Source organism: Salvelinus namaycush, chromosome 15 (genome assembly GCF_016432855.1).
Source record: "Salvelinus namaycush isolate Seneca chromosome 15, SaNama_1.0, whole genome shotgun sequence".
In the NCBI taxonomy this organism is placed as follows: domain Eukaryota; kingdom Metazoa; phylum Chordata; class Actinopteri; order Salmoniformes; family Salmonidae; genus Salvelinus; species Salvelinus namaycush.
The window spans coordinates 12,602,395-12,618,646 of NC_052321.1; the positions used below are offsets into that span (position 1 = coordinate 12,602,395).

Here is a 16,252-nt window from a genome sequence, read left to right on the forward strand (position 1 = left end):
CACATGACTGTTTACATCAGTGTTAAGGTGGGATGGGGACTTTCAGGTTTACTCAGTCGGCAAACTATTGCGCAACCATGAAGGAATGCACAGTATCTCTAACAGGACACGATGTGAATTATATTGGGGTTTCTCTGATATATCACACAAATCAATTGAACAGATCGATGATAATGTTGCATACACTGGTGCTCTAGCTCAAAGCGCGCGTCCGGGGAACAGATCATTTCATGGATTTGCGTGCAGCAGCGAGAGAGAGGAAGACAGAGAGCTAGCGACGTGCTTGTGTATTGTCACTGGAAGAAACAGCGGCAAAGAGCAGTGCAGATCGACGATTATTCCCATTGCAGGTGAAGTTTTGCTTTGGGTTTTTTTTGGAGAGCGGGGGGGGCTTGGATTTTTTTTTTCATTATGCACAAGACGTTCATTCGAAGCGTTTGTTCTTGTTATAGCTTGCATATTTAGTCACTTTATCAGTTTGAGGTTGGGGCACAAATTGCAATGTAACCATGTCACGTTTACGAGTTAGCTATCGTATACAATTTTACAATTACTAAAACATGCCAATACATTATTTGTTTTCTTTGCTTCCTATAAAAAAAATGCAACGCAAATGGTAGCGTTAGAACAGAGACAAGTTCGTGCGCGAGCTGTAGTTCAGAGATTGTCAGACATTCTAAAATGACATGGGGCTATTTTAGCTAGATAGAAAAACAATGTTACACTATTATTACGTAGCATTTTTTTACTATTAACCGGCATATCTACATTACTACACACTTAGAGGTTGCTGTATCTCCTATACACCGTTTAAATGGCTTTTCTTTCAGACACCGGCAGTGGCAGAGTAATCAACCCATGCGAAACATTGGGAGACTACGTTAGTTGCCCGGCTATGGTGGTGGGTCGGCTTGCATGGGGGTACATTTAAATGAAAAGAGAGTGGAAATGCAAGACGATGGTGCATGATTTTCTAGGCATAATAGATTGCATTGACTGGAAGGGCGTGTGCGCATCTGTGTAGTAACAACGCCCAATAAGGTTGTCCTGCAAAAATGACTATAAATTGCTCTGCGTAGTAACCACTACATAGATACATACTGTATTGGACGACACACAACTATAGGCCTGTATACCTATAGGTGTGTGTCATAGATCTATAGGACAGTATCATGTTGACAGTAGCCAATCCTGATAGAAATGCATTTTATTTTATATCTGCTTGAATGTAAGCTTATGTTTACCAGTGAAGTTGAACTGACACCCAATTGTTTTCACCCTCATCAATGATCCCTCTGTTTGAACATAAATAAATACCTAAAACAATAACAGTGACTGTAATAATAATGTAATAAAGACAATCTATGGGGACTTGTAAATGAGGGGTGGGGTTTTTCTACTCCCGGTCTCTTATTTACAATAGGACTGTCTTGCCACTTGTCTAAACATTCTTTTGTATTTTAACTTGTAGGTCTTGCTTGACTTGTGCTACTGGGCCATTGGACGTTCTTTGTGAAGAAACACTGAATACTTTCAATGGGCAGTCTCTTCTTTCATTGGAGAGAGAAGACCATAGCTGTGCTGGGGGAAACGGTGGAAAATCTAGGCTGATAATCACAGCCCTCCAGCGGGTACAGACCTAGACAGAGGAGGCTGACTGTGTGGATCCCGTAGCCAGACAGGGTGCACTCCTCTGGGGGATGGAAGCAGCAGGATTCCCCTGTGAGTGCCACAGATCTCCATGGTGTGATTGTGTAGAAGAAGAAGAATAGCCCTGCTGTTATCTCATCCCTCCTTTCCTCTCTTCATCGCTCTCTCCCCCTCCCCTGCTCATTGAGGATGAGAGTGAGGTGGGACTACACGTCACCTGCAGTGGCGTACTCGCACAGAGAGAGGGTCATGTTTAGGTCACTCTTCCTCTTGCTTCTCTTCCTCTCATCCCTCTGCTCCACCTGTCTGTCCATCCATGCGGAGACAGCAGAGAGCCACAGTACGTTTACCTGTGAGCCAGTAGGACTGCGGATGTGCCAGGACCTGCCTTACAACGCCACCTTCATGCCCAACCTCCTCAACCACTACGACCAGCAGACGGCCGCGCTCGCCATGGAGGTACGGACTATAGCTGTGTCTGTATATATGGGCATTGCTGTTGCCCCAAAGGGATAATGATTTATGAATAGAGACTGATATGAGGTTGTAATTGGAGCGTTTGGGCAGACATAGAATCCAATCGACTCAGGTTACTGGCTGTTCTATCCTTCTTCAGAATGAATGGGCAAGGATAGGTTTTTACAGTCAGTAGGGTACTAGCTTTAGCCTACTAGTAATTATTTATCAGCAGATTTCAAGGCTGACATATTTTTCTGTAGTAGAGTTTTGTTCTGTAGGGGTAAAACATTGTAAATACATGTCTTTCTCTGTCCGTATGCCTGTGGCTTGGAGGCGACATGTCAGAGACACAGTATTTTCTGATAAGATGATGAAAGGTCTGACTTGTGTGTGTGTGTCATCTGCTAGTCATCCAGTTAGAGGCATTAGTACCATTAATGACTATGATGGCATAATGTTATCTCCAACCTTTCAAAATGCCCTCATCTGTTTTGTTACCCATCACCTTACTGCACATGCACACTCAGTGTATATAGCTTCCAAAAACCATGTAGCTGTACTTTCATCTTTTGCCTCGCTTTCTCTCCTCTGTCTAAATCTAGTTGTATCATGATGATGATGACATAACTTATGTTTTGCTGCAGTGGACCAGTTATGTAAATATATTATGAATGAAGTGTAAAAATCCAATCTGGTCCAGAAATTCCCAGCACAGCTGTTCCTCATTTTCAGATTATCTTGCCCCCTTCTGAATCACCCGAGAACATCACATGGGGAAAACCAACCAGGCAGTGATTTATTTTCTGTGTATTCAATCATTTAGCATTTTTTTGTTGTTGAATTGTATCAACATATATTCATGTTAAGATTTTAAACTAATGTCTGTTGTTGAACTTGATTTAGTCCAGTAGAGAAGTAGCCTAACCTAAACCCTAACCTGCAGCCCCAGAAGGCAGCTTTACAAAAGTGTTGAAACAAGAGGAGCTGCAATGTGAGAGTGTTCTAGTTCTCTCCGTCACCCTGGCAGCATCAGTGGAGGGCTCTGGATGTGGGAGCCCGCAGAGGAAATTTAATAACATCTCTCACGGGACACTGGTTATACCGGCTCTGATTCATAGTGTCTTTGTGTGTGCGTGCACGAGAACGCGGCTTACATCTGTCTCACCAGAACGCTGTGTAAACCCTGCCTGTAGTGAACCACATCCAATTACAGCAACAGAAAATGTTATATCGAGTAGAGCTGTAGCCCTGGCTGATACAATGCTGTGTGAATGGCTTGTTGAGCTGTAGCTGGGCCCTGGGTTTTGTGCTGTATGTTTGTCTGAGGCCTGTAGCCCTGGTTGGTGCTGTGGCTGGGCCCTGGGTTTTGTGCTGTATGTTTGTCTGAGGCCTGTAGCCCTGGTTGGTGCTGTGGCTGGGCCCTGGGTTTAGTGCTGTATGTTTGTCTGAGGCCTGTAGCCCTGGTTGGTGCTGTGGCTGGGCCCTGGGTTTAGTGCTGTATGTTTGTCTGAGGCCTGTAGCCCTGGTTGGTGCTGTAGCTGGGCCCTGGGTTTAGTGCTGTATGTTTGTCTGAGGCCTGTAGCCCTGGTTGGTGCTGTAGCTCTGGGCCCTGGGTTTAGTGCTGTATGTTTGTCTGAGGCCTGTAGCCCTGGTTGGTGCTGTGCTGGGCCCTGGGTTTAGTGCTGTATGTTTGTCTGAGGCCTGTAGCCCTGGTTGGTGCTGTGGCTGGGCCCTGGGTTTAGTGCTGTATGTTTGTCTGAGGCCTGTAGCCCTGGTTGGTGCTGTAGCTGGGCCCTGGGTTTAGTGCTGTATGTTTGTCTGAGGCCTGTAGCCCTGGTTGGTGCTGTGGCTGGGCCCTGGGTTTAGTGCTGTATGTTTGTCTGAGGTCTGTAGCCCTGGTTGGTGCTGTGGCTGGGCCCTGGGTTTAGTGCTGTATGTTTGTCTGAGGTCTGTAGCCCTGGTTGGTGCTGTGGCTGGGCCCTGGGTTTAGTGCTGTATGTTTGTCTGAGGCCTGTAGCCCTGGTTGGTACTGTGCTGTGTGTCCTGTGTGATTGACAGCAGGTCTATTGGTGCCAGCTGACATTATTCACCAGTGCTAACTAGCCACTAATCTGCCCCAACTCTCCACAATTGAGGGTTTGATTCTCAGCGTGGAACGATTCTCTCTCACCCGACACTGCAGTCAATTATGCCTAGGGGGAGGAGAGGGGAGAGAAAGGGATGTGGCGAGAGGGTTGAGATTAAAAGAGAGAGAAAGAGTGTGAACGGCCCAATGAGCTCTTGAGTCACAACAGAGATCCCAATGTTGCACCCAGTAAGCACCCCCCCACACACACCTCTGTATATAGCCTTGTTATTGTTATTTTATTGTTATTTTTATTTATTTTAACTTTTTGTTTATTTAATAAATATTTTCTTAACTCAATTTATTGAACTGCATTGTTGGTTAAGGGCTTGTAAGTAAGCATTTGACGGTAAGGTCTACACCTGTTGCTTTCGGCGCATGTGACAAATAACATTTGATTTGATTTGACACAGTGGTGGCAGCCAGGTGGGTCCCAGGGTCTTACGGTTCCCAGGGGAAATTGGGCATGATGACATCACTCTGGAGTTGGCCTGGTCTGACAGGAGAATAATAAGGATATTTAATTAATAATAACTGATTGGATTTATCCCCTCTACCCTCTAATAATAACCCTGTACAAGAGAGAGACCAGATAGACCTGAGCTGAGGGACAACTACATGAGAGAGAGAGAGTTTAGGAGGTAGGATAGAAGAGGGAGAGAGTATGTGGTGTGTGTCAATTTGATACAGAGGGAGGGTGAGGGAAGTGGGTGAGTGGGATAGAAAGAGAAAGTGTCTCAGACTGGAAGAGAGGGACAGTCAGGGTGTGTGGGAGGTCTGTCTCCACCATGGTGCTTTTCTTCTCTGTCTGTCTCTCTCCCAGCATGGGGTCCTGGCTGCCTCAGCCCACAGACTCTACTCTGCTGCTCTAATCAACTACACTAAACCCTGGGAACACCACTTGACCAACAGGTCCTTAAAAAAACACACACACACACACACACTGCTACCCTGAATTGGGTGATTACACCATTCAAAGTCTGTCAGAGAAATGAAGGGAAGCCTTTAGTATTTAGTCTTAAAAGCCTTAATTATCTTGCCATTTCTATAGAGCTTTGTTAAAATACAGAGAAACAATCAGAACGTCAATGCATTTCCACACATAGCCTTCACCAGAGACAGACAGTTGGCTGGGATAACACCAGTTAGCCTACACCTCGGTGAGACAAATCAAACCCATTCATCGATCTATACTGTGTAGGCTAGTAGTAGCTATATCCTATATGGTGATGACTTATCCTCAGTGGGCAGAGAGCCAAGTGCTGCTTGGTGCAGTAGAGAAGAGCAGAACAGTCCTGTGATGAAAAGCATACCTACAGTGCCTTCAGAAAGTATTCACACCCCTTGACCGTTTCCAACATTTTGTTAAAATGAGATTTTTTGTCACTGGTCTACACACAATACCCCATAATGTCAAAGTGGAATTATGTTTTTCGACAGAAGCCCAAACAGATATAATATTTGACTAAAACATAATCATTTCAAACCTTGCTTACATTTGGTATACACGCACATACACAGTGCATTTGGAAAGTATTCAGACCCCTTTACTTTTTCCACATTTTGGAATGTTACAGCCTTATTCGAAAATGGATTAAATATTAAAAAATGTACTGAGCAATCTTCACACAACACCCCATAATGACAAAGCAAAAATAGGTTTTTAGACATTTTTGCTATTTTATTACAAATAATAAACATTATTTTTGATGGTAGTCTACTTGTGGTAAATTCAATTGATTGGACATGATTTGGAAAGGCACATACCTGTCTATATAAGGACCCACAGTTGACGGTGCATGTCAGAGCAAAAACCAAGCCACTAGGTCGAAGGAATTGTCCGTAGAACTCCGAGATAGGATTGTGTTGAGGCACAGATCTGGGGAAGGGTACTAAAAAAAAATCTGTAACTAACTTTGAAAGTCCCCAAGAACACAGTGGCCCCCATAATTATTAAATGGAAGAAGTTTGGAACCACCAACACTCTTCCGAGAGCTGGCCGCCCGGCCAAACTGAGCAATCGGGGGTGAAGGGCCTTGGTCAGGGAGGTGACCAAGAACCGAATGGTCACTCTGACAGAGCTCCAGAGTTCCTCTGTGGAGATGGGAGAACCTTCCAGAAGTACAACCATCTTTGCAGTACTCCACCAATCAGGCCTTTATGGTAGAGTTGCCAGACGGAAGCCACTCCTCAATAAAAGGCACATGACAGCCCGCTTGGAGTTTGCCAAAAGGCACCTAAAGGACTCTCAGACCATGAGAAACAAGATTCTCTGGTCTGATGAAACGATTGAACTCTTTGGCCTGAATGCCAAGCGTCACATCTGTAGGAAACCTGGCACAATCCCTACGGTGAAGCATGGTGGTGGCAGACTAGTAAGGATCGAGGGAAAGGTGAACGGAGCAAAGTACACAGAGATCCTTGATGAAAACCTGCTCCAGAGCGCTCAGACTGAGTCCGAAGGGTCAGCTTCCAACAGGACAATGACCCTAAGCACACAGCCAAGACCAAACAGGAGTGGCTTTGGGACAAGTCTCTGAATGTCCTTGAGTGGCCCAGCCAGAGCCCGGACTTGAACCCGATCAAATATCTCTCAGGAGAAACCTGAAAATAGCTGTACAGCGACGCTCCCCATCCAACTTGACAGAGCTTGAGAAGATCTGCAGAGAGGAATGGGAAAAACTCCCCAAATACAGGTGTGCCAAGCTTGTAGCTTCATACCCAAGAAGACTCGAGGCTGTAATCGCTGTCAAAGGTGCTTCAACAAAGTACTGAGTAATGCGTCTGAATACTTATGTAAATGCTGTGCTATTTTATCATGTAAATCTTGGTGGGGCAAAAAAATATAATGTGGGATGCATGCCAGCAAAGCCAATACACAACACTAAACAATACATTAATTGCCCTATAACGGTGACAAATGGTGCCCACAAACTGTTAGGGCTTACATAAAGCTGTCCCAACAGCAGAGTCCCAACAGCAGTCCCAAAACCTTACCACTCCTACACTTGGCTATCAGCCGAGCCTTGTCTGGCAGCGAAACAGTTCATTCAGCCTCATTTTCTGCCTTTTAAAAAACATAGCTGATATGGCTGACTTGCTTAAACAAATGTGGTTTGTACTGACAAATGAGACATATTTTTTTACATTGTTTGCAAACTGATATGTAACATGTATTAATGCCAAAATAACATGCAAAACAGGCAAGGCCCCCCAAAATATTTATTATATATACACTACCTTTCAATAGATTGGGATCACTTAAAAATGTCCTTGTTTTTGAAAGAAAAGCACATTTTTTGTCCATTAAAATAACATAAAATTGATCAGAAATACAGTGTAGACATTGTTAATGTTGTAAATGACTATTGTAGCTGGAAACGGCTGATTTTTTTATGGAATATCTACAAAGGCGTACAGAGGCCCATTATCAGCAACCATCACTCCTGTGTTCCAATGGCATGTTGTGTTAGCTAAGTTTATCATTTTAAAAGGCTAATTAATCATTAGAAAACCCTTTTGCAATTATGTTAGCATAGCTGAAAACTGTTGTGCTGATTAAAGAAGCAATAAAACTGGCCTTCTTTAGACTAGTTGAGTATCTGGAGCATCAGCATTTGTGTATATGTATTTGTTGCTACCAAAGCAAATTCCTGTGCTGTTTGTAACTACCCTGTTAGGTTGATTGTCAACTTGATCCAGATTACAGGCACTGGTTACAGTTTGAAGTTTTTTCCTGAGTGGGCAGCTTGATGATAGCCAGTAAATATGATAGCCAGTAAATATTTAAATCACCCAGAAAATATACTTCTCTGTTGATATCACATACATTATCAAGCATTTCACACATATTATCCAGATACTGACTGTTAGCACTCGCTGGTCTATAGCAGCTTCCCACAAGAATGGGCTTTAGGTGAGGCAGATGAACCTGTAGCCATATTACTTCAACAGTATTTAACATTAGATCGTCTCTAAGCTTTACAGGAATGTGGTTCTGAATATAGACCGCAACAACGCCTCCGTTGGCATTTCTGTCTTTTCGGTAGATGTTATACCCATGTATCGCTACCACTGTATCATCAAATGTATAATATAAGTGAGTTTCAGAGTGTCAGAATATGAATGTCTTATGTTACAAGCAAGTTATTGACTTCATGGACCTTGTTTCTTAGGCTACATATGTTAATATGGGCTATTTTTTAGCACTTTTCTGGGTTGCTTGATTGTTTTTAATGCTCTACTGGGAAGCGTATCAGAGGTAGACTTACTCATGTTATTTACATTGGAGCTGATAGTGCAGAGTGAGCTGCATAAAGTGGTCTTCCTACTATTGCACACCACCTCAGTGCTAACAGTGTAACTCGGGTATATAGGCTCATGATTACTTCTTACAATAGCTATAGGATAAACAGATGTATTTGGTGCAATTAAATTACTTACATTGTGTTTGCCAATACCCCTAAGATCATGTACATTTGATGCAGCATTATGACGACTCATTGTCACAATGGTAGGGATTAACTGAGCTGGTCTTGAATCATTTACCAGTCATTGTTTCAACGCCTTGACATTTTTGGACAGAGTCCAGAAGCCAAGATGATTTGGATGGGCTCTGTCATTCATGTAGAGTATCTTCTGTTTCCAGAAGGTGTCAAAGTTATCAATAAAAGTGACTTCAGCAGAGCTACAGTAGTCTTTTAGCCAGATGTGTAATGCCAGCAGTCTGCTGAATCTTTCACACCCGCGGCCCAACGATGGTACTGGACCTGAAATTATTGGCTGTTTTTGAGTTTTTTAACGCTAAAATCAGTTCTTTAAAATCCATTTTCAAATGTTCCGGGCTAGCCCTCCTGATGTCGTTTGACCCCACATGGACTACAACAGTGTGAGCTCCCTGAAGCAGCCTTGTTATGTCCTGTACTCGTGCTCCTGGGTAGCACAGGGTTTTTGGGGACCAAGATGTTTCTCACCACAGAGCTGCCTATGATGACAGCTGGTGATGTTGAATGGGCCGGTCTCTCAGGCAGCCTCACGGTCTGGTGAGGCTGGGAGCTCGATTACTCCAATTACGGGCTCAAAATGGCCATAAACAAAGAACAAAGAACTCGTCAGTCTATTCTTGTTCTGAGAAATGAAGGCTATTCCATGCGAGAAATGGTCAAGAAACTGAAGATCTTGTACAACGCTGTGTCCTACTCCCTTCACAGAACAGCTCAAACTGGCTCTAACCAGAATAGAAAGAGGAGTGGGAGGCCCCGGTGCACAACTGAGCTAGAGGACAAGTACATTAGAGTATGTAGTTTGAGAAACAGATGCCTCACAAGTCCTCAACTAGCAGCTTCATTAAATAGTACCCACAAAAAAAACTGTCTCAACGTCAACAGTGAAGAGGTGACTCCGGGATGCTGGCCTTCTAGGCAAAGTTGCAAAGAAAAAGCCATATCTCAGACTGGCCAATAAAAAGAAAAGAATAAGATGGGAAAAAGCACACAGACACTGGACCGAGGAACTTGGGCTCGCCATCTACACCAGGGCCGCCAGTGTATCTGGGAACCCTGGTGTAGATGGTGCATTTTGGTGTAGGATTAAGGAAGTGATGTTGGTTTTAAATCCTCAATGATTAAGTCAGAATCTTTAAAGGGTAGGCTGGTCCTAAATCTGTGGATAGTGGCAGCTTCTATCTATGATGTATTGACTGTATTATAAAGCTGTTGTGACATAGGAGAGTAGTTTATATGAGTCTGATGTAACTGAATGGTGTGTGATGCAGCCCAGAGGGCAGTGTTGTGTGACAGGAGTTGTGTGGGTGGTAGTGATAGTGGGTGTGACTGTATCTAGGGATGGTACTCATTGTATGCTGTGATGGCTGTGGTGCATACACATTCAAATAGACAAAACATGGGAACATGCTTTGATTTCCTCTTCACAGGGGTATGTGCATAAATACTCCTAGTGTGTGTGAGTGCGTGCACGCATGTACATACTCCCTGACCTCCAGCAGGATGAGGACCATCAGAAGCCTTGATGTCAGATTGGTCCGTTTCTCCTCATCACCGGTTACTATGGTACCCAGAGCGGAAATGCAAAAAGATGAATGCCAGGAAGAGAAGAGAGGAGGGGAGCAGGAGAGATCTGATGAGAGAGAGAGAGCTAGTTATGGAGGGAGGTGAAGAGGAAATTAAGGAGGTGGGTGTATTGCAAGGATGGATAGGAAGGGTAGAAAGTGGATGTATATAGGAATGGCAAAAAGAGTTGAGAGAGGGAGGAGGGGAAGTGAGAATGTGCTGGAATGCCAGGAACAGCTCGTCTGATCCGGATTGAATGATGGAGGAATGAATAAATAAAATTAATGAACGAATGACTTGGAGAGGGCTGTCTTTTAGTCCCTCTCTTTTCAGAGAAGAGGAGTGCAGATTAAACTGTTTGTCCTCCTGCTCTAATCATGACCAGCCCCCTCTCTCTCTGGAACGCCTGAGAGAGGAGGGAGAGAGGCAGCCCAGTATGGACAATAAGGTTACGGAACAAGAGAGAGAATGATTGGAAAATGGAAATGGTTGATGCAATAAGAGTAAGGAGTGTGTCACATTGTGCAAGGATGTGGCTAATAGAGAAAGGATATTATGAATGACAGAGTGATACAGCTTTAGGGTATGGGTGATGAAGAGAAATACAAGGATGTTATGCGATAAAGAGAGAGAGAAAGGAGGTAAAGAATGGGTGATGGAGAGAGGGCTGACGGTGTTGAATAGAGTAAGAGAAGAGATGAGTCAGCATTATTTTTAAAAGATGAACTGGTCTTAAAGATGCTGTCCCTAAGTGCTCTGACCCCGGTGACAACAAGACAGACTAAAAACACAGCTGAGCCAAAAGCAACACGCTACAAAAACAAGGTGATTTCTAATTATGCCAATGATTTCCCCTTCCCTGATTGGCTTCACCTCTTCTTTGGTTTTACAGGCGTGTGTCAAATAAAATAAAATGGTATTTGTCAAATGCGCTGAATACAACAGGTTTAAACTTTCATGTGAAATGCTTACATTTAAAAGTACCGTAATTGCTGGACTATTAAGCGCACCTGAATATAAGCCGTACCCACTGAATTTTTTTAAAATATGTATTTTGTACATAAATAAACCGCACATGTCTATAAGCCGCAAGTGCCTACCAGTACATTGAAACAAATGAACTTTACACAGCCTTTAAACGAAACACGGCTTGTAACAAAAATAAATAGGCTTTTAAACGAAACACGGCTTGTAACAAAAATTTAAAAAAATAGCAGTAAACAGTAGCCTACCAAGAAAGTCAAACTTCATTGCGGTGGCGATTGTTTTGGCTTTCAGTCGGATCTGCACAGTTGAAACACCTCGGCCGTCTGCTCTCTGTGTGTTGACCCAGTCTTCAAGCTCATTTTCTAGTTCGGGCCATCTGCTTTTCTTCTCTGAAAGCTTTTGTTGTCTTTTTGCACTGAGTCAGTTCCTCACGCTGCTGTTTCCAACGTCTTATCATCGACTCATTAAGGCCAAGCTCCCGTGCAGCAGCTCTATTTCCTTTTCCAACAGCCAGATCGATCGCCTTCAACTTGAAAACTGCATCATATGCATTTCTCCGTGTCTTTGCCATGATGAGGGTGACAAAATGACTACCGTAATCAGAATGATGGGAAGTTTGAGCGCGCTCGATTTACGTCACATTATGTGACGGTGCTCAGTTTTTTGGCGGCGTGAATCTTGTGAAAAAAAATGAAAAAAATCATAAATTAGCCGCGTCATTGTATAAACCGCGAGGTTCATAGCGTGGGGAAAAAGTAGCAGCTTATAGTCCGGAAATTACGGTAATACAAAATTAGCAAATTATAAAAAAAGGAAATAGTAACACAATAAAATAACAATAACGAGGCTCTATACAAGGAGTACTACCGGTACGAAGTCAATGTGCAGGGGTACGAGGTAGTTGAGGTTGTTGAGGCATGTACATGTAGGTAGGGGTAAAAGTGACTAGGCAATCAGGATAGATAAAAAATAGAGTAGCAGCAGCGTATGTGGAGAGTGTGAGTGTGTGGCGCCAATTTGCATGTGTGTGTGTAAGCATATGTAGTGTGTGCGTGTGTAAGCCCCAGCACCATGTGATTGCAGTCTGCATGTTAGGGCTCAGCTAGTTTAGTAGTATGTGAGGTGTCAACTGTCACCATCACCAGAGTGGCATTAGGGCACAGTAAGACCAGTCACCTGACCTGACCACTGGGCCATATTACAGAGACCAGTCACCTGACCTGACCACTGGGCCATATTACAGAGACCAGTCACCTGACCTGACCACTGGGCCATATTACAGAGACCAGTCACCTGACCTGACCACTGGGCCATATTACAGAGACCAGTCACCTGACCTGCCCACTGGGCCATATTACAGAGACCAGTCACCTGACCTGACCACTGGGCCATATTACAGAGACCAGTCACCTGACCTGACCACTGGGCCATATTACAGAGACCAGTCACCTGACCTGACCACTGGGTCATATTACAGAGACCAGTCACTTGACCTGACCACTGGGTCATATTACAGAGACCAGTCACCTGACCTGACCACTGGGCCATATTACAGAGACCAGTCACCTGACCTGACCACTGGGCCATATTACAGAGACCAGTCACCTGACCTGACCACTGGGCCATATTACAGAGACCAGTCACCTGACCTGACCAATGGGCCATATTACAGAGACCAGTCACCTGACCTGCCCACTGGGCCATATTACAGAGACCAGTCACCTGACCTGGCCATAGTAATCCCACTACTAATGACAGCTTTAGGAAGTGAGCTGCCGTGTGTGTGTACTTTCCTACCTTATTAGGACCCCAACAATTCACCGACTGTCCTGACAAGTAAGGAAAACAAGACATTTTTGGAAAAGTAAGGAATCTTTGTCCTGAATTTGTTAAAATTCTATTTTAAGTTTAGGGTTTTTGGGTTAGGGTTTTTGGGTTAGGGTTAAGGTTAGGTTAAGGAGTAGTGTTAGGGGTTAGGAAAAATAGGATTTTGAATGGTCAAAACATTTGACTCCCCCAAAAGTCCTGAAATTTCACGAAAATAAAGCTGTCTGTGTGTGTCTGGTAAACACAGGGCTCGGGCAGACAGAGGTAGCAGGTTCTCACATTCCAAACACCAATCCCATTGACTCTCTGATCCTCAGGGAAACTGCCATTCTTTTCCCTTTTTCTCCTTCCTTTCTCTCCTTCTTTTCACTTTTTCTCTCTCCCTCTCTCTTCTTTAAGCCGGAGACATAATACAGAGTTTCTTCAAGAGTTGGCAAACTGGCTTTCCTACCGTCACCCTAATCTTCACCACACACACACACACGCACACACTGTGCAACTTGTTTTTCTCTGTATCTGCTACCAACAGCCCCACCCTGTACCTTACAACTATCTGGGGATGAGAGGAAGGAGGGACGGAGAGAGAGGGTGAATGAAAGGTTATAGCGATAGAGGGAGGCTGTGAGACAGATAAAGAGATGAAACAGAGAGAGTGAGATTTATTTCCCTGTCTGGAACTATCCTCCAGACCCATCCATCACTGTCCCCCTCAAACTCCCAGTTGACAGCCCAGGACAGGCAGAGTCTGCTAGGTGTCTGCGCCAGACAACTACCCCTCTCCGGTGCCTGCCTCTCTTGCTCTCTCTTTCAATTAAATTAAATGTACTTCTCGCTCTCTCGTGGGGCTCACTAAGGTAACTTCCATTCAGTCTTTCTTTATACAAACCGTGGCTTCTACCGGAGGGAGAGAGGAAAGGAGGGAAACTTAATCCGGCTATTGAAGCAGAGGAGGAACAGACGGGGTCTTTTTCGCCCCTACCAAAATACCCTCCCTGTTTCACATACATCTCCTCCTACACACACAACCCACACAGCCTTCTGCCCAGCACCCCATAAACACCCCCAACGCTGCTGCCAGCACACACTCCTCTCCTATGGAGAATCTAACATGAACTTGTGTCTTCTGGAAACGTCATATCTATGTAGCACACACTGATACAAAACTCTTCCATTAATTAAAGGGGTTCAGAATACTCAACTCACCATAATCCTCAATTTAGAGCTGGGCTGAAACAAAAGCATGCACATCGTATAACTATTCTCCTGAGACCAGTTTTTCAAAAGTTATCTATCTGGATTTCGCCTATCGGATAGGATTAAATACATAGAACTAAAATGCATAGTTTGGGAGTCCCCATTCCATTCAATGATTTGTCCGTTCTATTCATTCTATTTTTATGCATGAAATCCTATCCAATAGGTGAAATCCAGATAAATAACTTTTGAAAAACTGAGCCCAGGGGATGACCACCCCTGCCTCCTCCCCATCCTTAAGCCAAAGGGTTGTGCAATCACCCCAAGGCTTGTTTTAGGGGCGAAGACTTTTGTCTTGTTTTTGACCAGCGACAGCAGAACAAAACATTTGCACCCAAATAAAACCAGGTCGTCATGAATAGAGATTTGATCACCATTCTTATCCCCCTCCTTTGACACCACAATCAAACCACTTAATGTCGATATTCTCAGTACACACACACAGTGGTAGAGAGACCAGCACAGTACACACAGTGGTAGAGAGACCAGCACAGTACACACACACAGTGGTAGAGAGAGAGACCAGCACAGTACACACAGTGGTAGAGAGACCAGCACAGTACACACACACAGTGGTAGAGAGAGAGACCAGCACAGTACACACACATAGTGGTAGAGAGAGAGACCAGCACAGTACACACACACAGTGGTACACACACACAGCAACTGTACCGCTCTCAACCGCAAGGATCTCCAGAGGGTAGTGCGGTCTGCACAACCCATCACCGGGGGCAAACTACCTGCCCTCCAGGACACCTACAGCACCCAATGTCACAGGAAGACCAAAAAGATCATCAAGGACAACAACCACCTGAGCCACTGCCTGTTCACCCCGCCATCAGCCTGAAGGCGAGATCAGTACAGGTGCATCAAAGCTGGGACCGAGAGACTGAAAAACAGCTTCTATCTCAAGGCCATCTGACTGTTAAACAGCCATCTCTAACACAGAGAGGCTGCTGCCAACATAAAAACTCAAATCTTTGGCCACTTTAATAAATGTAATAAATTGATTTCAAAAAAGGTATCACTAGTCACTTTAAATGACACCACTTTAATAATGTCTACATATCCTACATTACTTATCTCATGTGTATATACTGTATTCTATACCATCTACTGCATCTTGCCTATGCCGCCCGGCCATCGCTCATCCATATATTTACAGTTGAAGTCGGAAGTTTACATACACCTTAGCCAAATACATTTAAACTCAGTTTTTCACAATTCCTGACATTTAATCCTAGTAAAAATATCCTGTCTTAGGTCAGTTAGGATCACCACTTTATTTTAAGAATGTGAAATGTCAGAATAATAGTAGCGAGAATGATTTATTTCAGCTTTTATTTCTTTCATCACATTCCCAGTGGGTCAGAAGTTTACATACACTCAATTAGTATTTGGTAGCATTGCCTTTAAATTGTTTAACTTGGGTCAAATGTTTCAGATAATCTTCCACAAGCTTCCCACAATAAGTTGGATGAATGTTGGCCCATTCCACCTGACAGAGCTGGTGTAACTGAGTCAGGTTTGTAGGCCTCCTTGCTCGCACACGCTTTTTCAGTTGTGCCCACACATTTTCTATAAGATTGAGGTCAGGGCTTTGTGATGACCACTCCAATACTTTGACTTTGTTGTCCTTAAGCCATTTTGCCACAACTTTGGAAGTATGCTTGGGGTCATTGTCCATTTGGAAGACCCATTTGCTACCAAGCTTTAACTTCCTGACTGATGTCTTGAGATGTTGCTTCAATATATCCACATAATTTCCCCACCTCATGATGCCATCTATTTTGTGAAGTGCACCAGTCCCTCCTGCAGCAAAGCACCCCCACAACATGATGCTGCCACCCCCGTGCTTCACGGTTGGGATGGTGTTCTTCAG

The 16,252-nt window shown here is 44.0% G+C and overlaps 1 protein-coding gene across 1 annotated transcript in view; it reads left to right on the forward strand.

The window, feature by feature from the left end:
• The first annotated feature begins 88 nt into the window (after window positions 1–88).
• Window positions 89–16,252, forward strand: part of LOC120060199 (frizzled-3-like) — a 36,733-nt gene continuing 20,569 nt past the window's right edge. The window contains exons 1-2 of the mRNA XM_039009338.1: window positions 89–350; window positions 1,472–2,109. Of these exons, the coding sequence (XP_038865266.1) occupies window positions 1,840–2,109 (270 nt within the window). The 5' untranslated portion in view covers window positions 89–350; window positions 1,472–1,839. The remainder of the gene's footprint in view (window positions 351–1,471; window positions 2,110–16,252) is intronic.